The sequence below is a fragment of the Apteryx mantelli genome, chromosome 18 (assembly GCF_036417845.1).
Source record: "Apteryx mantelli isolate bAptMan1 chromosome 18, bAptMan1.hap1, whole genome shotgun sequence".
NCBI classification, from domain to species: Eukaryota; Metazoa; Chordata; class Aves; order Apterygiformes; family Apterygidae; genus Apteryx; species Apteryx mantelli.
The window spans coordinates 16293321-16316372 of NC_089995.1; the positions used below are offsets into that span (position 1 = coordinate 16293321).

At 51.6% G+C, this 23052-nt stretch overlaps 1 protein-coding gene across 1 annotated transcript in view; it reads left to right on the forward strand.

Moving 5' to 3' along the window:
* The first annotated feature begins 3060 nt into the window (after positions 1 to 3060).
* Positions 3061 to 23052, forward strand: part of NTSR1 (neurotensin receptor 1) — a 64277-nt gene continuing 44285 nt past the window's right edge. Inside the window, exon 1 of the mRNA XM_013959890.2 lies at positions 3061 to 3753. Within this exon, the coding sequence (XP_013815344.2) occupies positions 3061 to 3753 (693 nt within the window). The remainder of the gene's footprint in view (positions 3754 to 23052) is intronic.

The window sequence follows — 23052 nt, forward strand, 5'->3', positions numbered from 1 at the left end:
CTAACTGCAAGGTGGTCCCCTTCTAGTGCTTAGGAGTTGGCTTCTTTTTACACCTTCATGGGGCATAAATCATGGCTCTGTTACAGTAATTCTGTTGATATACTGCCCTGGATATACAAAGAGCCGGAGGAGGCTCAGGGTGCAACCCCAGAGCGAACGCACCGTGTGGCTGGGCACGAGCGGAGGGTGCTTTGCTGAGTGGGAGCAGTGGCAGCGCTGCCTCTCAGGAGACAGGCTCTGGAAAGCCAGCAAACGCAGCCCTGACTGGGGTAAACTGGGGCAAAGTCACCGACACTGGTGTGCTTCTGAGAGCCGCGTCTTGATCTAGTGGTGCACCCAGGCTCGGGGATGCCTTTGGCAGAGAGGTGCAGGATGACTGCATGCGGGCGGGAGAGGAGCAGTGTCTTGGCATCCTTTGTACAGAACCTCACCTGCCAGGGACACCCAAAAAAGAGTCCAATAAGCCCCATGTCCTTCCTTCCAGATATCAACTTATACCAGAAGACAGGGATGCTCATTTAAGTGTGAAACACATAGCAGCTGTGAGACCACTCTTGGGGTCTCTTCTGCATGAGTTGATTTTATCCCAGGCCGTGGGATAAACCCAGATCGATGAGAAAAAGAATTGCCCCTGCTAGTAAGAATGCTTCAGTTGCTGCTGAAACAGGCTTGCCGAGTAATTAATGGAATATATTAAATTAATTAACTCATAGAAGCATCCTGCTGAGGCATTTACTGATCAGAGCACCCAGGCTTTTCATTAGGGATAGGTACACTTCCAGTGCGCTTTTACAAAAGGAGATATCTTGCAATAAATACCAGCTCTACCGGCCTGTTAAAGTGTTGATTTTAGATCAACGGTCACGTTAGTTCCAGGTAGCTGATATTTCAGTGTGTAATTAGTGTTATTTTTTTGACTATATCCGTTGATATTGCCTGCCAATACTTGGTGTGGAAAGAAAGTGGAGGAGCTGCTACATCGAGCGCTTGGGAGCAGCTGCTAGGACAGAGCAGGAGATATAATATTTCCCTTGTTATCAGTTGTGTTTGTACTGTCTGTGCGCAGACACACGAGGCAACACAGTCCCTAGCAGGGCATTTCTAGAAACAGCTATTGATATAAATATATACACACACATACTTTAAAATTAGACCAGCAGATGGGCATCTTGTTTCTGAGGATACTGAGGGAGAAGAGCATGCTTAGCCACGGCTTGCTCCTTCGGACATCAGTTGATCAGCACTACCAGCCGCTTGCTTCATGTCCCGCTTTCCTTCCTCAGCATAAATATTCTTGATTCATCTCGAGAACCCATCCAAGAAACAGAAACAACTGGTGAGACCAGCTGGGAACACCGGCCCTGACGAACCAATCTCCAGTAATGGAAATTTCATAACAGAAGCGTTTAAATGAAAGGAACATTGGTGCTGAGAGATTATTAGTCATTCTTTAAACTAGTGTGGGATGAGTGCTAGAAAATATTTCTCTCCGTATTTGTATGACTAAATAGGACTAAATAAATCTGATTTTGTTTAGCCTTCCATAGGAATCCTATCTGCTGAAGCCAATAGGAGGAAAGTTTAGGGGCATATTGACTCTTGGCAGGCAGCTATGGAAAGTTCACAGTCTGCGAGCAGCGATGATGTGATTGACTGCAGGACTAGATATGTTCTTGCATCAAATAGCTACATGATTTGTAGGACCTCGGTGCACTCAGTGGGCCCACAGGCTTCGGGGACCAGATACCAGTGTTTGCCAATGAATAAACTGAACAGTTATGGCTCTTTGGCCAAATCGATGATTCCCTGGAAGTGATTTTTCCAGATTTCTTCTACGCACTTGTAAAGACCCTTATCATGAAGATAACCGAATCAGCTAAGGAGTTTGGCAGGGTGGCTGGTGCAGTGTCCCTGGCCTGAGAGGGGGTGTCCCCACTGCAGGCATTGGGTGCCCGTCCCCGGGGGGGGAACCCCTGCCCCCTCGGCATCGCCATGGCACCCCCCCCGCTCAGCCCCTCTCTGCACGCCTGCGCCTGCCACAGAGCCACTCAGAGAGGACCTTAAATCCCCAGACTGGAGGGTTTGGGGTGGGGGAAAAGACACCGATGGGGACCAAAGCGAGGCAGCTCACTGCTGTCCCCACTGTGCCACGGGGCTGTGGGGGCACCAGGCAGGTCAGGGCAGAGGCAACTCTTTTTAGGTGGGTTTTTGCCTCCTTCAAATGCATTTCTGCCTGCAGAAGCAGCAGCAGGGCGGGCGGGTGTTTGGGGGCTGCGGGGATGCCCAGGGGTGATGGAGCATCCCCGGTGCCCCCCCAATGCCCGGGGTGGGGGCGGCACTGCCGGCTCCCCCGGCCCCCTCCAGCTCCCGGCCGGGGCATCCCCCTGCTCTGCCCGCATCTGCTCGCGGTGGAGAGGGAGGGTGCAGCCTGGGGGGGGGGGGGTGCAGCCCCGGCCCCCCCCACCCCCCGGGGAAGCCTCCTCCCAGCGCCGGGAAAGCCCCGGGGCGGGGGAGGGAGCGCGGTGCGGCGCGGCGCTTCCCTGCGCTGCCGTGGGGGGTGAGCGTGTGTGTGTGTGTGTGTGTGTGTGTGTGTGAGTGTGTGTGAGTGTGTGTGAGTGTGTGCGTGTGTGTGTGTGTGTGTGTGTGCGTGTGCGTGTGTGTGCGTGCAGGGAGGATCCTGCCCAGCCAGGGCACATGTGGGCGCCGGGCAGCTGCAGGGAGCAGAGCGCCCGAGCTGCCGGCTGAGCGCAGCTGAGCGCTGCGAGGCTGCTCCGGTGTGTGTGTGTGTGTGTGTGTGTGTGTATGTGCGGCTCTCTCACACACACACACACACGCACACACACACACGCACAGGCAGCCCGGGAGCTGCAGGCGCCTCCTCCCCGACGCATTAAAACGAGCCAAGTTTCCACGTCGGGGGTTAGTGGCACCTCGGGGCGCAGCCGCGGACCCAGCCCGGCGCCGGGCCCCGGGCAGCGCCGCGCGGGCTCGGGCTGCGCTCGGGCTCGGGCTCGGGCTCGGGCTCGGGCTGAGGCTCGGGGCTCGGGCTCGGGCAGGGGGATGCACCTGAACGCCACGGCCCCGGCCGTGCCGGGGGCAGCGCCGGGCGGCCCCCTCCGCCTGCACCCCACGGGCTATGCCCTGCCGGCCGGCAACGCCTCCAACCGCTCCGACCTGCTCCCCAAAGGGCCCGACGAGGAGGACCTGGACGTCAACACCGACATCTACTCCAAAGTCATGGTGACGGTCATCTACTTGGCTCTCTTCTTGGTGGGCACCGTGGGCAACTCCATCACGGCGTACACGCTGGTGCGCAAGAAGTCGCTGCAGAACCTGCAGAGCACCGTGCACTACCACCTGGCCAGCCTCGCCTTCTCCGACCTCCTCATCTTCCTCCTCTGCATGCCCATCGAGCTCTACAACTTCATCTGGGTCCACCACCCCTGGGCTTTCGGGGATGCCGTCTGCAAGGGCTACTACTTCCTTCGGGATGCCTGCACCTACGCCACGGCGCTCAACATCGCCAGCCTCAGCGTGGAGCGCTACATGGCCATCTGCCACCCCTTCAAAGCCAAGAGCATCATGTCCCGCAGCCGCACCAAGAAGTTCATCAGCTGCATCTGGATCGCCTCCTTCCTCCTCGCCATCCCCATGATCTTCACCATGGGGGAAATCTACGGCAAGGACCAGAAGCCCGACTCCCTCATCTGCACCACCATCGTGGACGCCTCCACGCTGAAGACGGTCATCCAGGTGAGGACCCAGGCGATCGGGCGCGGGGAGCCGCAAACTTTGCGGTGCCGGCTCGGCGCAGGCGGGGAGCCGGGGTGGAGGTGGCCCTGGGGGGGTCCCGGCAGCCCCGACGGGGCGGCCCGGCGGCGCTGGCGGCAGCGGGGTCCGCGGGGGTCTCGGCCCCGAAGGGCTCGGCTCCGTGCTCGACCCCCCCCCCCCCCGGCTGCCAGGCGCCGGGCTGGGAGCCTGCACGGGGCTAAACCTGGCTGCAACCCCCCCGCAGCGCCCCTGCCCCCCGGCTGGGCTGGGGTCTAAAGCTGTCCCGGGCCGGGAGCCCCCTCAATGCAGACCCCGGGCGCCGGGGCCCCCGCTCTGCCCTGCCCTGGGGCAGGGGCTCCCTTGGCTGCCCCGGGGGTGCTGGGGTTCTCCCCCAAAGTGGCACTTCATCGCCAGAAAACCCACAAATCTGCACCCTTTCTCTGCATCTTCTCTGCCTCCTTTCCTCTCGCTGGAGAGGGGCCAGCACGATCAGGGAAAACAAAACCCTCTCTCCCCCTCTCCCTGTTTCTTTGGTGGATTCACAGCCCATTTCCTCTGTGTAGTAGCAGATCCTAATTCCAGAAAGTTTGAGGCACAGGCTGCAGCATAGGCATCCCGAAGGAACCGCTCCTCCAAACCTAGGAGCTGGTATTTTGGCTGCTTGGGGGAGATCTGCAGCTGGTTTAACTATCAGCCCCCCCCAACTCCAGAAAGGCTTTGGGGGGGTCTCCAAGCACCTGCTCGTCTCACACTCCCGTGCATAGAAGGGATTTCGGACTTTGGCACCGGCACCATCGCCGCCGCGCAGGGCTCAGGGGAGCATTTGTTTACTGGAGCATCAGGCTTGAAAAATGTAGGAGAACTGGGAGAAGAGCTGGAAGGAGCAAGGCACCAACGTGCACAGCTCCTTTGCTGCCAGGCTTACACGCGAGAGCTTTTCAATTTTTATTTTGAACACGAATTTTAGGTGGGTTTAATCACCAGCCGGTTAGAGTTTAAAGCTGCATGCGTACTAAATCCTTTGAAATGTGCCCACAGTTAGAGGGAGGAACTTAAATGGAAGCAAATCAGAATCATCTCTTCCACTAGGAGTGGGCGAGGGTAGATGCAGTTAGATTTAAAGTCAGAGCCCTTAGATGTTCAGACATCTCTCCCCAAGTTTCAGGTTTGTCACTCCAGAAAACTGAAATCGAGCCCCCACAGAAGCACAGAAAAATTGCTCTGATTTTTGTCTTGATACCTAACTTTCATCTTGAGATCATGGAGGCTATATTTTTCCTGCAGGTGCTTTGTAGCTTTTGTCAGTGCCAGCTCAGTGTACTTAACCCAAATTCTCTACTCTCTACGGAGACACGAGCCATCTAATCGGAGAACAATGTGGCTGAAATGCATTATTTCCAGCCATCTTCCTTTTAGGATTAAACTGGTGCTCAGCGTTAATATGATAGGGCTAAAGAGAGAGGATTATTTCCCAGCTACGTTTTCTGAGATTACAATTTAAACAATTCTGAGCATATTTCACAATATCACTGTTATTCATTATATACCTTATCCTGTTACCCAAGTAAGCAGACACATTAATGCACAGTATGTGAAGTTCTCTTGTATGCTTTACCTCAAGCGTTGTTGGGTTTTTTATTCTTTCTATTTTTGTTCCACACGAGAATTAATTTATAAGTAAAAAGAAGGAGGAACTTCACAGCCTAAAAAGGGCCCTTGGCAGCTGTTGGAAAAAAGCACCGTACCCGTCCTTCTGGGGGGACCTAGCCCCAAATGTCGGCTTGCTAACATAGGCGCTGGTTTAATGGCTCCGGTTCATCCCTCTTTCACTGAAGCAGCATGCAAAGTGAAGCAGGTCCCTGGACCAGGAGAGGCTCCAGAGTGAATAAGCAAAGCAGCTGCAAGTCAGGTTTGAAGCGCAGTAATGGAAAGCGTTGCACAGTGTGTGATCAGGCATTTGCACATCTTGAGCACTAGGTTGTTCAGCTTTAAAAAAAAAAAAGAGAAATAATGGAAGACCTGGGAGAGAAAGAAAGGGCAGTGGTAATGCAGGAGAGCCTGATGCTCACAGGTCTTGCAGCTAGGAAATCCTGAGCCCCGGGCTTTTGCAGCGGATTCAAACTGTCTTAGAGCAGGTCTTTACATCCGTCTGTGTTCATCTGCTGTCTTTAAATGAAGCAGAGCAACGATGCACTTGCTAAAGCTGACAAATCACTGGTAATAAATCACTCAACGTATTTCACTCTTCTTCCTGTTTGGCAAAATGTCTACAGCACGCTGGGATTTTTTTTGGAATCCGTTAGTTTTCCAAGAGGTTTTGTTTGTTGACTGATTGAAAGCAAGTCCCAAAACAAGAGCAATTGCAACCAGTTATAGACGCGGAGCCACTATGAGTTACACTGAATGGCTCTGCTCGGATAATCGCGGGATAATGCTCCTCCCTGGACTGGAACAAATTCCCCAGGATGAATACTTGACTGTATTAAGATCTCTTTTCTGCAAAAGTTCCTCACTATTTGCTTTAAATATTTAGGTTTTAATGGGCATTTCCGAGAGAAACCCGATGTGTGCGTGAGCAATCAGGTTGCTTTATGAAAAGGAAAAGGAGCAGCTATTCAAACAGCATGCAGCATATTTCACTTTTGTGCGTATATCTTAACTTGTACCACTTAAACAGCAACTGTAGAAAATACTTACTGATATTTTTCTTGTAATTATATATTACTCCGGGCATTATGTACTGATAGTCAGGAAGAGCAATAGGGAGCAACAGGGAGAGCAGGGAGCAGGGCGTCACTACGTGGCTTTCTGAATGGTCAGTGAGGCAGGGCATTGAACACGATGCCTCATGCTGTGAAGGTGTGAGATCTCTGGGGCCTGCGTTATTTAACTTTTTAAAACAGGACTGTTCCTGAGCTTTATCACCATCCTTGCAGCTGTTTGCAGTCAAGTTCTGGATCTAACTTAGTCTTCACTGCCAAGCTTCCCCGTTACTTCTGTCAGTCAAGGACGCCTGGTTTGAATTTTGGCATCAATCTGGAATCTGGTAACAGACGTTAAGTCCATTATAGCTGTGTTATTTAGGTCTAGTTAACACTTTAACTGGCAGTCTTCCTACTGCAGCCAATTTCAGTGTTTTTCTTTCCGTATAAATTGAGCGCCTCTCAAAGCCATTTCCACACAAGTAAATTAATGTTTTCATGCCACTTCAGCTGGAGTAGGTTTTAAAAGCTACTCATTGTGGCAGGAACTGATAAAAGAGCTCCAAGGCAGAGGATGTTTGCTCTGCTTGCTCGCAGGTCAGTGCCTGCGGCTTTGGCTGTTCCCTGGCGTTGCGGTTGGCGATGAGGGCGACCCTGGCACAGGAGCGCACCAGCGCCAGGTCCCGCCGGGAGCTGCCTTCCTTGCCATGAGCACCATTGGCGCTCTCAGTCCTGACTTTTGAGGGAGTCTTGATTTTAAGGCCAGATGGCTGCGCAAATACCATTTTCCTTTATTACTTCTTACTTTATTACCTTTCTACCTCTTTTCTAGAGAGGTCCTTAGAGGAACTGGGAAAAGAAGGGGAAGTTTAAAGAAATAGCTGTGACACTAGAGGACTGTCAGTCCCAGCACATAGCAGAGAGTCAGGCAACGCCTAGACCTGTACTAAGTCCTTAGGATTTTAATTAAGCCTGGATTATTGGGCATATGTGCAAGGGAAGACCAGGCTGGGCAGCTCTCTGCTATCCCGTAATGCACAGGAGAGCGAGCAGCATCTGAAGACACAGTATCTGGCACATGCTACTGTTTTGTTTATCTGCATGGGCAGCTGGTATGAGCCCGTTCATTAAAACACACACGGCAACAGGACCTGAGCCTCGATAGACTGTCACAGCTCCACCAGCTCCAAGAGCCCGGGCGGTGCTGAGCTGCACGGGAAAAACACGGGCTGGAAAAGTGGCAGGAAAGATTGCAGAAAGGTGGAGCTGATCTGCAAGCTCTTCCCGCTTATTTGATATGCCAGCTTCTCAGGAAACAGATTGGGAACTTCTCCGGACCTCCTCAGAGGTTTTGCTGGACGGCTGTTTCAACACAGTTCTGCTCTGTATCAGCCCATCCTTGCGTGGCTGCAGTTTGTGAACGTGTCCAGGTCCCTTGTTTCTTATGTTTTATAATGTCTTTGTTCAGATGATCCATAAAGTAAATAACTCGGCACATGAAACAATAGGATTCCAAAGAAGGTTCTCTATTTTATTTCTCCTTGCATTCTTTCTTGTGGGGCCTTCAAAGGAATAGGAGGAAGAGTTTCAGGTCAAAAGAGGAACTTCAGAGAAGGACCAGAAGATCAAGCTGTGAGACCCAAGGGGCAGTCCCGGCCTCTTGGCACGTTCATTAAAACTCTGTGGCCTGCACGTCCATCTGCCTGGTGGATCCCTTTTTGTTAGCAAAATCTTTTTTGCATGGCAGCTGTTGCCTGACCCAAATGCTACGTTGACCCTCTTCATCCCTCTTTCAAAAACATCTATGCAATTTCCATCTGTCTGAGAGGTCCATAAAGTTATTAATTCCTTGCGTGATATTGCAAACTCTAACTTAAGTCTTATCCTGGTAAAGCAGTGCTAATCTTACCCCTTGAGCCTGGCTGATAAAATTATTTTGGCTACACATGTAGGGTCTCTACTCAACAGCGAAGTCTAAGCCTGGTCATGGTTAACCCCTTTCCGCAAAGAAACAGATGTAAGAGCACAAAAAATGAGCACTTTGTGGTAGGACTGTGTCTGATTAAAGGCGTTCTGCTGCTTCACAGCGCTCCTGGCAGCGGTGCCAGCTCCGCAGGTTGGCAGGGAAACGGAGCTGCTGCCCCTCGGAGGTGGCACAAGCATCCCTACAGAGCTGCCTATGCAGGCAGCCGCGGGCAGCTGTGCTCTCAATTCAGGCACCTCAGTTTACCTTCATTTAGGCAAAATGCAGCCGGGCCTGGGTGCACGAGTTTAGCTTGAAAGTGCACGCTAAAGCACCACCGAAATCAGCCCCACGGGAGGTGCGTCATGCTCTGCAGAGCGGCGGGGACCACGGGCTGCGCCTCGCACCGGGGAAGCGGCGCTGGGACATCCGGGCCGGCGGCCACCCCACGGGCAGCACACCCAGCCGGGGGCCGCCTGCTCCGCCAAGCAAAGCATCCCAACCGGAGGGTCAGATGTGCAGATGCTGCCTTTCCCCACCACCGCGGCCATGCAGCACCTCATGGCCAGCACGCGTGCAGCGTTTCCCCAGCCCAACTAATCCCGGCCCGTTTACACTGTGATCAGCTGTACGGCTAGAGCTAAATTAAATAAGCTCTTGTTTTCAGCGCTTTACATAATCACTTGGCCATGCTGCGTTTTGCCAGTTCTTATATAATTTTTTTTCCCTCCAATTGATTTTAATTCACTTGATTTCTTTTTCCTCCCCCTCCCCTTTCCCGAGATGTCAGCTGGCAGGAATAAAAGAACAAGGAAGGGTGGCCAGTCAATTTAGTTCTTATGCGTTTCTCTTAGCAGTTTGTAAAGGCAGAAGAGATGAAGGTAATCTCATGGCTCCTCTTCACAGAGGAAAAAAAACCCTGCAGTTGGCTTTAATCTCCTTCCAGATCATTTAAAACAGCTATTTAATTGTCCTCTCCCTCCCTCCCCCCTTCCTTCCCCTCGAAGGCTTTTGCTAGAGTCTCCGCGTAGCATCTGCTCGAGACGCACAGATGGCACTTTTGCTTCCTGACGTTTAGAAGCGCTGCTGTTTCCCCTGGCCCAGGCCCGACGCGTGGCCGAGGGGCAGCGTCGCGGAGGCAGGACAAGGACACGCAGGGTGGCTGTGACGGGCTACGGCGCGTCACTGAGGGGAGACCGTGCTGGGGCATCTCGTGGTGTCCCCTCTGGGTTTACACCAATGGGAATGGGTGCAAAATGAGTTAAAATGATGATCGATTTTTTTTTTTTTCTCAAGTAGGAGATGCAGAAAGTCTCTCCACCCCCCCAGACCCTCCCTTGTGTCCTCCTCGGCCCATTCCGTGTCATGGCCTCCGTTCACGGCCCAGGGTGGGGGGACAGTGCCAGGAGGTGAGCCCATGGAAGGTGGTGGGACGGGGGTACAGGGCACAGGCGGGCTGGAGCGCTGCCGTGCGGTGGGACGGTGGTGACAGGGAGTGTGAAACAGTGTCTGGAGAAGCTGGTGAAACAGGGAGTGTGTCTGCGTCCGGAGCTGAGGCATGAAATCAGTGTTGTGCCATCAAGTCCCAAAGCAGATACCTTCAGATGCCAAAACTAACAGCCCTAGTATTGACTCCCTTCCTTCCCCTCATATTAAACAGGTGAAACTTTGTCCCTAGCGTTAGCTTGGTATATTTGCACTACAGTTTAAGGCACGCCCTATGAAGCTGGAGATACTTCTGATATCCTCACACCTCCGTGTCTCACTCGCAATTGGACGTCAACATCCTTGGTCTGGACGGGTCAGGAAAGGTGGATTGGAAAGTCCGAGCTTTCCGGGCCTTTTCCCCCAGCCTGCGTGCCTGCTCTGGAGATCATCTGCCCCCGTGGGGCTCGGCAAGGGGGAGCCGGGCTGGGGGGCAGGAGGGACCCCATGTCCGGCAGGGCTGGCCAAGTGACCTCGCAGGTCTCATGTGCCCTCGCCATGGCAAGCGTTGCACTTGGCCCGCGTGAAGACGTGCTGCTCGCTGGTGCCTTGCGGTCACCCATGGCGAAATCCCTCCCTCCCGCATGCAAAGCCCCTCGCGTGCGCCCGGCATCACCTCCGCCTCCCTTCCCGCGATTCGGCAGCGGCACCGGGAGCAGCATCCTGGCTGCACTCGCACCAGATTCTCAAATCCCCCTCTTCTCCCAGGCTGGAGGATTTTGAGGGACATTTTGAGGGTTTGACGTAGCCGTGGAGCAACTATCATTTTCTGTCCTCGAAGAGGGGTGCTTCTGGCGGGATGGAAGAGCCAGGCACCAGCAGGTGGTTCACAGATATGAGATTTGTTCCTCATTTCCTGTGGCTTTTTCACTTCAGTAATTCTCAAGGCAGAAAGTGCACCATTGGTCACAGCTTCATGGGAGCTTTTTTCCTCCAACAGGAAAAAAAAAGGATGAACAAGTTCTTTTTCAGTTGAACTTTTTTTTGAGAGAAAGTTTGATGAAGTTTCTTTGAAGTTTTTAAGTTCTCGGGGACTAGAGATGATTACCAGTTGAAGACCTAAATATCAGAGATGAGATTTTCCTAGTGGAAGTGAAAAATAAAAGAGTAAAATGTAAACTTTCATGGCGTCTTTAGCATCTCAAGGGGGAAAAAAGCATCTGTTTTATACAAAGTGCTCATGAAAGAGCTGGAAGTACCTCTAAGGTATAAAGCTACGCATGTATTGAATAGCATTTTCGGTATCTGCGAATCAGCGGGGCATTAGAGTGATGGCTAAGCAGAAGGAGCTCAGCAGTGTTATGCATGGCTACGTTGTGGGGTCTGGCGGGAAAGGCGGCCACCGCTGAGCAGCCGCGGCCCGGGGAGCCATCCCGGCTGCGAGTGTCCCTGCGCCTGCGCTCGCCTCCCAGCGTTTACACCCAGCCCGCGGATCTACATCTCCCCAGATGCTGAACCCTGTGCAGCAAATCTCCCTTATAAAACCTTCCAGTTGTCTCTTTGCCAAGTGGGTTTCTAAAAATATAAAAAAGGAATAAGCAGCCTAGACAGGACTGGGCATATATCTGATTTCAGCAACGTTTTCCCTTCTCTTTGCAAATACCTTCTGGTACATTCCTGCCAGCTATTACTGCCTCTAGATAATAAAGAATAAATTTAGGGCCGTTGCGGCTAGAGCCAGCTTGCACTCTTGAAGCAAATGATTCACCTTGCTTCGAGAGATTAGTTCTTCCTTCAGAGAGCTCTTCTATTCCAGAGTCTACTTTAAAATGAATGAGATTATAAAACACTCTTTTAGCACATGGTATGCCCTGCACGAGACCCCTGGGGTCTTGAAAGCTGTTTGAGGGCCTTCATTGGCTCAGGATATACCTGGTTTAATCCTTGCATGCCTTCCTCCTTGCTGAATGACCCCAAGGGAGATTACAGTCCGGCGCAGCACTCGGGACATGCGTGCCTGGAGGGGATGGGTCAGCACAGGGCCCGCGAATGTCCCTGCTTCCCGCAGACACTGGCTGCGTTAGGCACTTTCATGCGTTAAAATACTGTCAGTTGTCCAGGTACCGTTTCTTTGGGGGCCAAAAACTCACAGCCCCCTCTTTTAACCTTGAAGGAATGCGTCTACCAACTTCTCGGTGGAGCAAAGACCTGCTGCACGTCAGCTCTAGCACTTTGCTGCAGGACGGTGGCTAGCCCAGCAGAGCCCTGTGCTCGGTCAGGACTCCTAGGAGCGAATTAATGCAATCGTTATAACGCCTTATCTTATTAACTGTAACATAATCGAGAGCAATGCAGGTCTGCGATGCTGAACAAAATTAGTGTAGTCTCAGTACTTTGCAGGACTACATCTTCTTGTTCACTCAGAGAACTTGTTCAATAAGTTCTTAAGTATTTGAGTGTGTTTGATACCAATTTATTATTAACTTGCTTTTGTCTGCTGCTCTATTAATTTTTCAAAATCATCTTAAAAAAATGCAACTCGCACAGCCACTGGAAAAGTTTAGCTCATTGCTTGCATCCCTCTATTGATTCCTCCTGCAAAGACCTTAGGTTTTACCCTCACAGGGACAATTTATACATTTTAATTCACTCATTTCATTCAAAAGAGAAACTCACAGGAATGCTCTTCCCTTCCCCAAGCCCAAAGTTCTTTTTTCTATCGCTGTCAGTCATGGTCTTATGACCATTATCACACTCATTTGCCCTGTCACTCCAAGCGTGTGAAGTGCGATAACATACTGTCAGAGGAAAGGGAAATACGGATTCAGATATTAGACATTTGGCCTCAAGATACAACGACTGAGTGCTGTGTAATGCCCTAAACCCTTGATAATCGGCGGTTACTAACCCAAGGGAGAAACTCCGGCTTGGGCTCGCCTCCTTTGCACCAATTTGGCAGCTCGCAGGACTTTTCCCTGCCTTCCCGCAAGGCTCAGGAGAGCAGGAGAAAGAATTCCTCGAAAGGGCAGAGGGATATCCTTGAATTTGGTCAGAAAGTGTCTCGCAGTGCAACAGCAAAGAGGAGCATGGCATGTGCTGGTCCATAGCCCTGGTTCAGCCCTGAGACCACGTCGTGTTGGGAAACAAATTCATTAATATTTAAGGCTGCAGGAGTGACAGAAGAGCTGAGGCAGAGGAAGATACTGGGAAGAAGTAGCAATAAAGAAAGTAACTGTAAGTTCACTGACCCCTTTGGGGTATGATCTTTTTTTTTTTTGGAAGTCTGAATTTTCTTTGCTCCTGTCCTCAGCAAGACAGGAGGAGGTGCAAGTATTTCCTCATACCTGTATGATTTTCATGAAGAAAATCCACAGAGCGAGGGGAGGGAGAGAGGGAAGCGAAGGGCCTGGCTTTCATGCTTTTGTAGCAGGCTGGTTAAAAACAAGCTAGCAGGCTCTGAAAGCTGCTCAGGGCTTTAGAGCTGGATTAGCGAGCCGGGCCCGGCTAGGCAGTCAGTAGGGCACGGCGATGTGATGTGACATTGCATTGATCGTGTGCCTTCATCCAAATATTTGTGGTCTAATGCCCCGGGGTGGTGGGAGGTTTCACTCCCATCCTGCCAAGCGGTTCACCGCCGGGACGCCCGGCTGTTCCTGGTGGTGGAGTCAGACCTCGGCAGCTGTTATCCTCTCTGAAGCAAAACACAACAACCCCCAGATCTTTCTGTCTTGCTCTTTCAGATGACCCTTGCCACCTGGCACTACTCCCAGCCCCAAATCAAGTGACGTCCCCTGCCGCTTGCCCTGCCGGGCACTGAACCAAGGGGGTAGAAAAATTCCCGTTTCTTAGTAGCTTGCAAGCTATCTGACTCCAAAATCACAGCGTTCGCAGTAACGTTGCTGCGGCCAGGAGTGTGCGAGGGGGGCAAGGTTCGCAGGGAGGCACCATTCGTCGGGTCGGTGGGTAGGTGCTTCCCTGGTCCGAACGCAGAATCCCTGCTGCCTAAATGCTCCCGCTGAAACCAGGCTGTCGACGGCAGAGGGGCCAGGTGGAAAGGAAAACGCAGCTTGTGCTGCGTGACATGCTCTCGTCCTCATCCCCCTCTGCCTTCAGCCTCAGCCAGGTCGTATCAGAAAGGCAGAGGAGACCTCAGCCCCGCAGTTCTTCCCCCCGAAAGACTTTGTCGTGACAATAACATTGCTGGAAGAAGCCTGCAGTTGCACTAGGGATTTTAATTGCAGTAATCAAAAGTTTCCCCTCTGATTTGACTTTTAATCACTCAAACCCATCTATCACTTCATACATGCTGAGACCAGGAGCAGCATTCTTCAGTTATTTCCCTAAAATACCCGAAGGGTTCGTCTCAGTGTAGTTTAGCACAAGCTTTTTTTAATTTTTTCTGGAAGAACAAAACTGACCATATTGTTATAAATAAGATATTTATATTTCAAATTAAAAAAAAAAAAAAACAAACACCTGAGGTATTTGCTGAGCGCTACCTCCACCAGACCTGCATTCCCTTCTCCCCAAGCCACACAGTGTTCTCAATACAGCCGGCGCTGCTAGAGTTTGGTCTACACCGTAAACCCCAGTAAGAGGTTTAATTGCACCCCAAACCAGTTTCTCAGGGTGCAAGCAGTGGAACTTGCCACTACCATTTTCTCCAGCAAGTTAGCTAGACGTCTGAACCTCTACAGTCCACCATTAACGGCTCTTGCATTCGAGTCTGCAGTCAACAGTGGGGCAGTATTTGACTTAAATACGGCCTTTAATTTATTTATAACTCCATATCCGGCACTTGGTATCATATTTAATGCAAATAACATTCGAGAGAAATCCCCACTGAGAGGCACATTATGAAGATTAACAGCCTGGCTTTTCTATTACTCCTATTTATACGGCGCTGATTTGTGCTTGGTGCTTCGCAGACAAGTGCTAAGAATACTTGAATCAAGGAATCTCAGCCTCAGACTGCCATTTTGCAAAAAGCAGGGCCTGAAGTGCTGCTCCTGGCTCCGCAGCTGAAGGAAAGGGCCCAAGGCACGGAGAACCTCCGGGAATTGTTGGCATCCAAATAAGCGAGAGGGAAAAGAGGGCTGGGACCCAGGAGGGCGCAGACCCCGCTAGCCCCAGCTCCGAGGCAGCAGACGAGTATCTGCACAAACGGCCGCAGCCTGGTGAGATGTTTGCACTGGGTAATATAAATGCTGGATTTCGCACGGGGCCGTGCAGCAACAACCCAGGGGAACAGGCCAGTCCGTTCAAGCCTGGCCCCTTCCCGGCACCGCGTTTAATAAGGAACGGGAAAGGTAAACTCCGCCGATCACGGAATATGCCATCTGTGTGGGTTTTATTTCTTTTAATTATATAGCCCGCTTCCATTTTAAACAAGCTGTCAGGAGAATTAATCTCGCCAAGTTTAAGATGACACTGAACATATTCCCATGCCCCGCAATTATCTGGAGCTGCTTTATTCCCTTATATAGGCATGTGATGCATTTGCCAGGTGCAACGCCGTGGGCTCAGCACCTCGTTAGGAACTTTATTAATAGCTTCGTGTCTGATCTTCTGTCTGGGTCCTTCTGTGTCTTCCCCACCCTTCTGGAAAACTGAACATCCTGCCGAGGCCGTGGCGAGCGGGGAGCGTCGCGTGTGGCTGCGCCCCGGGGCGGTGGCAGGGTTGTGCCGGGCAGCGTGCCACCTTGCGCGGACACGACCGTTTGCACGGCAAAACACAGGGAAACGGCCTGCGGATGGAAAGGAGCTCTTAAATAAGCCTGCCCCGCTCCCTGTTTGTGCCAGCAAAGAACAACCCAAAGCCACCGTTTCACGCAGAGCCGGGTTAGCTGGAGCGACCAAAAACCGGCCTTCCAGGGGGCTGTTTTAGGGAAGACATGCAGATTTAGTAAACAGCTTCAGCGTTTACCGAGGGAACCAGTTACCCGCAAGCCAGGCAGGCCCAGACCGTGGCAGGGGCGTTAGGCGTCAGACGTCAGTGCTCGCATTGCAGCGGTTTGGTTGTCCCATCCTGTGGTTTTCGAGGAAGGAAAATGGGGAGCTTTGGGAAGCTCCCAGATAACCTGCCTGTCCCGGCAGTGACACAAACAGGGCAGGAGCATCCCGGCGGCCAAACCCAGGGAGGCGCCGGGTCTGTCGGCTGCCCCTGCTCGGGCACGAGGGCTCGGCGCCGCCCGAACGGGTCCCCGCGCTGCCTGAGAGCCCCCTCTCCCTGGGCCTGCGGAGGTATTCGTTCGGTATTAGGTATTTCTGGAGCGGTTCAAGGTGCGTTTGCCACGTCAGGCTGGGTGAGAGGAGGTTTTTACGCAGCGCAGCGGACAGTGCCAGGCGGTTTCTGCTGCCTCCCCGTCACCCTTTCGCAGCGCTCCCCGTCGCTGCACGCCACCCCGGCTGTGCCACGGAGGACGCGTGGCCAAAGCCCTTAGCAGCCGCCAGGACAGGAACCAGGTTTGGGTGCTTTACCACGGGTAAGGCTTGTGCTCCAGCTCTGCAGAGAAGCTGCTTCGAGCTCCGCTGTGCTGAATCGTGCAAAGGGGCTTTCGCAGGATGTCGGCTGGGCGAATCGCACTGCGACTTGTTTTGGCGTCCGCTCTGCGGATTGCCCTCAAAGCACGGTTATGAGAGTCCAAACTCGAGGCTCAGCCTGCCCCTTGGCTGCCGCGGAGGGCGTTCGAGGAGAGCGCGCTGCCCTGCAGGCCGGCAGCCGCGGCTGTGCGCTTTGCGACCCCGCGCACCCGGTCTTGCACAAACAACATGAAAGGACGGTGCCGAGGACCTCGCAGTCTAAAGAAACACGCGGCCGATGCCGCTCGTTCCCCGTGGTGCTGGAGGGACACCAAGCCCGCCGTGGGAAGCGCGCCACCCTCTTTTAAAGCACTCTTCTCCCACAGATCCCAAAGCACGGAGGAGGCTGGACTCATCCGATGAGCATCGGCCGCAAATAGATGAATATACTTGTTGTTTGCTAAAAGATTTCCTATTGCTGCGGAGGGGAAGGGAGACCTCAGCCCCCCTTTTCTCTAAGAGAAACTCCGCTGCCAAGCGATTGCTGTGCCATGCAGAGACCCCCTAAGGCTCAAGGGCGACGCCGGGGTACGGGCAGGGAATAACCAGCCCAGCTTGAGCAGGGAAAGGGCGATACAACAGCAGCACGGGCAGAAAAACTGCCTGGTCCGCAGGTTGCTGATAGCATCCAGGAGCCAAGCAAGTATCATTTATTCTTTAGCACGTTGTACAGTGAGGAAGGAGTTTCATTTGAAGATAATATCCGAAAGCACCAGGCAGCTACAGTAGCCTTTTTTCTGAGAGTCAAAGAAAATGAAAGAAACCTCTTAGACCGGCTAGCTCACCGCTAAACAAGCTCTGTCTGGGAGCAGCAAAAAGCTCAGAGAATTTTCCAACAAGAGCTACATTACGGATGTATTTTCCCCTCGGTTCATCACCAAGCCAGAGTATGAGGGCCTCGTTGACAGTGTGTCTCCAGGTAGCGGTTTCAGTGAAAGCGAAAACACCGTTATCAAAATAAATGGGACTTTTGAAAGGGGCTAAGGCAGAGCAGTGATAATAATAAAACGCAAAAACAGCCTCAGCTTCCAGCTGCCTAAGCTCAGCTCCGAACTACAAACCTACGCCTGCACCCTCCCCGGCACAGGGGGCTCCTCCGAAGCCTGGTGGGTCCCACTGGTGCCTCCCATGGTTTTGCCAGTGGGGCTCCGTTTTGCGGCACTCGCCTTGTCCCAATCCTTTAGAAACCTGCTCTTTAAAACCACCCTCTGAAGGGGCACAGATTGGGGGGAGGCCGGCTGTTGAGGGAGGTGCTGCCAGCGAGAAGAGCATTTGGGGCTCCAAGCACTGCTGAGGCTTTCGAAGAGGGAGCTGGGCTGGACCAGCGAGTGCTGCTCTGCTCCTCTAGGAGAAGGAGCAGGATCCTCCAGTGACATTAGTGCTGGGCTCCTCCAGGGAGAGGGGAGGAAGACAAGGCATGCCAGGAGCTATTTATTCAGAGAATGAAATGCTGAGTGGCTTACTGATTTCCAGCTCTCTGCCCCCGCCATCACTCACTGTCTAGTCTGAGTTTCTCCGGGAAGGGTAGAGAGATGTGACTCTCCAGGGAATGCTCGTGTCACGGGGTAGGTACACCGGAGATGTTTCAGTTTAGTGAACAGGGCCCTTTTCCTTCCTTCCTTTCTCCCCCTCTTATCAGTGGAGACTTCTCGGGAAAGGCTGCCGTACATATAGTGATATTATGGTAGAAAATAAAGCGGGCTCGTATCTAGATTATTCTGAAAAAAATGTGATCGGGAAAGGGCAAATTGCAGGGCATGCTCTGGAGGTTAGCTCATAACACATACTCTTGCGATAAATTCCATCCCTTAATTATTGCCCTGGAAAAAACTGCTTTTAAGTGCTCTCGGGGCCTGCTCTGCTCTTTTTGAGGTTAGGGCTCCTTGCTCCTGCACAGAAAGCAGTTTCAAATAATGTTTCTCTGTTTCCTGATTCAAAGATCGTTGGTTTCTTCACCATGCAGTGATGGAAAACTTTGTTATGCTTGCCAGCTATTTAGGGAAAGAAGTAATTTGCTCAGTTTCAAATTTAAAAAAACAAAAGAAAATAAAGGCAATAAAAAACCCACAGGCAGCCTGTGAAAAGGAGAAGCCAAGAGACTGGGGCAGAGACGGGGCAAGGAATGAGAGCTTTATATGCCTCATGCTGGGTAGTGATAGAAGAGGTCTTTGTGCCCGTAAAACAAAACTGGTTTCCTATTAAAGCAACTATTTACTCAAACTCTGCAACTGCAGCTGTAGCTTTGCATAGAAGCCGTATGCCTGCAAACGGACCGACTTCCTCGCATCTGCCCCTCTCTGCTCCGCCTGTGTCTTTGCCTCCAAGTTTTATGCTGACTGTTTCAGTGGTGCTGGCTCGTACGCCTGTGTAAGAGCATTTGTCCCCAGAAGAGACAGGAATCATCCTCACTGGATGCTGTAAATCAGAGCTGTGCCTTGAAATTCAGCAAAGGGCATTTCAGATGAGTTTTCTCTAATCCCAGGATAAGGGACTGGTTTGGGTCATTTGCTGGGCTTTTCCTGTTTCCCAGTTTTACGTGGCTGGGCCAGCCTGGCTGCTACTAATGGATTTGCTCCGGCACCAGCGGCTGTGAAGGTGCAGGGTGGGGACAGTGGGCTGCATCTGGCAGGGTTGAGTCCCCTGATTTTCCGTATGGGTTTTCACCGCGGGCTAAAGCATTCACTAAGCAACTCCAGAGAGTAGCTTGCTTTTAAGGACATGTGTATTGATTGCTGGAGAGATTATTTTGATTTGTGCCCTGTGGGTACTGTTGCTACAAAATTGAAGCCCAGCTGAAAATTTTCTACACATTAATTCCTTTCCAGCCGTGGGTTTTCTTTCCTCTCTGGGAAGCTATTCCACAGCCCCATGCATTACACTAAAGGAATAGCTTCATATTTAGCATAAGATTTCCCTGTCTTTATTTCACTCCTACAAATTCCTCCTTGCCCTGGGTGCTCACCGGCCACGTAGGTGCCGTTCGAGGCCCAGCAGTGGGTGCAGGCATCCCCTTTCCTGCCGTGGCACATCACTGCCGGCTGCGCTTGTTTTGTTTTTGGGAGCTGCGTGAGCCCCGTCGCTCCCACCGGCAGCTGGCAGCTCCTAGGGGCTTTCAAAGGCTGCCTTTAGCCCGTGCTGCCGTTACAGCTGTATCGACGGGCACACATCAGGACCCGCAGCAAACCGCTAAGGGAGAAGCTCTGCCAGATGTGATACGCGGCTGTAGCGCAGAAACGCAGCTGACGAGTCAAAGGCCTCTTCGTCTGCTGCTACGGGCTGCATTCAGGGTCCTGGGCTGCCGGGGGAAAGCAAATTGCTTGCCCTTTGCCGGAGCGAGCTTCCTGAAAATTATTATCAGCACCCAGCACAGAAGAAGCCTTGAGGAATTAATTCCCAGCCTGCAACAGCGCTTGTTCGATGGAGTTTTCATCCCTCCATTTGATATTCTATTAAAGTTTTGTTGGAGATAAGTGATCTCGGAGAAAACAGGCTTTTTGTGTCCAGGCACAAAGAATGAATTGCGAAGACTGCTGAGGAAAGCAGAGTTATTATCCAGGGAGGCAAGAAATGCAGCTGAAAATAAGCATGGCTCTTTTTATTAATAATTCAAACATCAGCTTGTCAAAAATCTGGCTACACCAGACTGATTGGGTTGTAAAAGCAGGGGGAGCCAGTGATGAAATGTACATTGGTCCCCCTAAAAAAACAGCCTGTGCCAAGACTTTCCCGCAAAACGATTCCCGCTTTTCCTTCTGCTTGCCACTCATCGGTTGGCAGATAGGGGCTGGTTTTTAGGGCCTCCCCGTCACCCCGAGAAGGCAACAGTAAGTAGGTAGAAAGCAGGGACGCTGCCCGGCCAGCTCTCCAGCCTCTCACAGCTGTTGGATAGCTAAAGTTTAGCCTTTAAATTGTTTTAAGGTAAATGAGACACGCTTGCCTGGAGCACCACTATCAATTCCATAGCAAAAATGGACTGATAAAATAAACAGAGATTTCCCCATTAGTAGTGCTGTTTAGATAACTGTGAAATACTTATTATTCAAACGGGATGAATTACATAACCTTTTCCCCTGATTTTGGCTCAAGAAGTCATCAGTGAATTTCCTTTTTGAGAGGAGAACATTTGTGCTCTTAACCACGATTCAGGCAACAGTTTTGTACTTTTAAGCCGAGCGCACGGGTGATTCATTGTGACACTTCTCGTGTTGGCAACGGGCAATGTCTCAGCGGCCTCGGCACGCCGCGGGCCTGGGCACTGCTTCGCCAACATGTGGGGTTGGGGGTGGAATGGCCCTGGACCGTACCAGACGCACAGCTCGCTGTTTGCCTTGCGAGCTCTTTTAGGTGCAAGCACCAGCCAGCTAGGACCAGAGCTGACCAGAGCAGCCTTCCATTACCTTTTTTAGTTAAAGCAACTCCTCAAATTTATAGGAAATTTCATGCCTCACTTTGCTTCCAGTCTTCCTTGCGTTTTATTTATTTATTTATTTGCTGCCTGCTTTCCTGCAGGGGAATATGTGCATGTAGCTTTTCTGAAGTCATTTCATGGATTGTCGCTGGATGGGGAGCACGGGAACCGTTTCAGAGCAGCGTGCACCTGCTCTTCCTCTCGCTCTTCCTCTCCTTCCTCAGTGCAGGGATGCTAGCTGCCCTGGCCATGCCACTCACCGCCGGTTTTTGTCGTCACAGCTCCTTGGCAGGGTGGGTTCCTGCACACCCAGATTTGCATCAGGATTTAGGTCCTGCCTGCCCCCTTTGTGCAATATTTTGTGAGCCTCCTCCAGGTTGGAGCTTCGGAGCTTTTTTTTTTAATTCAAGGCAGGCAACTTAGCGATAGGGCTAGCAGTGTGGGCTGGATCTGCTCCCCCAAAGGCTGTCCTTGCTGCACTGGAAGGAAAGTCATTTCCCAAACTAGTTGCTCCTGGTTTATATCACTGTAAGTGAGAAATGACATGGAGTGGTCCAAAAAGTGTTGTGGAAACTGTGCTGTTTAACTCCCCCTTTAGCGTGTCATCTGTCAAAGTAATTACAAGTGGCTTGGGAACCTCAGACTGCTGGAACAATATCATTCTCCTGTAGCTTTTCCATTTCCATTTAATTAAAACGTTATTGTTTCATTCATATTAGTTTGCATTTTAAAAAAGGAAGGAGGAGATGGGGACAGAGAGAGAGAGAGAGAGAGCAGCTGATTGGTAACTTAGGCTCCGCTTGGGTAAAGATAAACATTAATCACTCTCACAGCATTAGTGCTTTCTCTTTGCTTATGCATCTCAGACATCAAATTGCAAAAAAAAGGGAGAAAAAGCCTGTGCCTTGATGGCGCTGGTTTTGCTTGCTCCGTTGGGTTCCCATGGAGGCAGGGTGACGTGCCCTTGCTTGCTGCTGGGGCAGTCGCTGGCTGCATGTGAGCTGTATTTTGGGACACGAGGGAACTTACATCCCAAAACGAAGCTCTGCTTTGGAACTGAATCCAGTTTAATCTAAAATGGAATTTGCATCCCTCTCCCATTCCCTTTTACTTTCATTGTGTTTTATCACTGCCAAGTGCCTGCCTCTTCAGTGTGTCATGGCAAAGGGAGGGAGAAGAGCAAGAGTACTCCCGTGTGCAAGCATCTCTGCTAAAATCATAATCTGAAACAATCTCATCCATAAATAATGCAGCTCGGCTGGCAATCCTGGCTGGTGGCCAGCTGCCCCACGAGCGAGAAATACGGCACACGTGGAAATGCCAGTTCCCGTGGAGAGACGGGCCAGCCGCTGGCATCCCTCCAGCCTCCCCCGCGCCGCAGCCGGCAGCGCGTGCAGCTCGGCAGCCTGCCTCTCCCTTCGCATGCCGCGGTTCGCTCCAAAAGCAGCCGGCGTGAAGCCGGCACTCATCCAGACCCACCCTTGGGAGCTCGAGCAGCCTTGGACTCTGTCGCTCTTTCCCTCTCCCTGAATGCCAAGAGCATCCGCTGGAGGCGGCGGAGGTGGTCGAGAGAAAACTTGGCACAGAGAGAGGAGCGGCAGCGCCTGCCAAGCGAGGTGCAACGCTCAGCATGGCTGGCTTTGGAGGAGGGGAGCCAGAGCTGATCGTTTAACATCTCCCCCTCGTTCAGGTGTTTCTGTAGCCCTGAAGCACGTGTGCTTTTGTAGGGTATTTTTAGCAAATTTAAGTTTACTGAAGGTTGCAGAGAAGTAGAGCATCAGCAGTTGGAAGAGCTGTCATTCCACTTCCAGTCTAGCAGGAGTAACACATTGACTTATTTATGAGAGAAGTCAGCTCCCTTTTCTCCGCGTCTCACACAATCTGCTTTATCACTCCCGGCACAAAAAAATAATTGTATTGTCAACAATTCTGTGTCTTTAAGAAAACCTTAAAGCAAATTAGGCAAGATTTGAGGGAAATGGAAAATGTTACCAGATTTTTCTTCATTCTTTCCAAAACTTTCCATGCTTTCACTGTCTAAATGAATGAACAGCAATCCCTATACTAGCTGAAAGGAGAGAGGAAATTGTTTTGCAAAGTATGAAGTCTCATGGAAAAATCTTTGGCCCCGGCAATTCAAAGTGGTGGTATGAGCCTTTGGGTGTCAAGGCCATGCTCACATTTGCTGGTTTTCTCCTGTT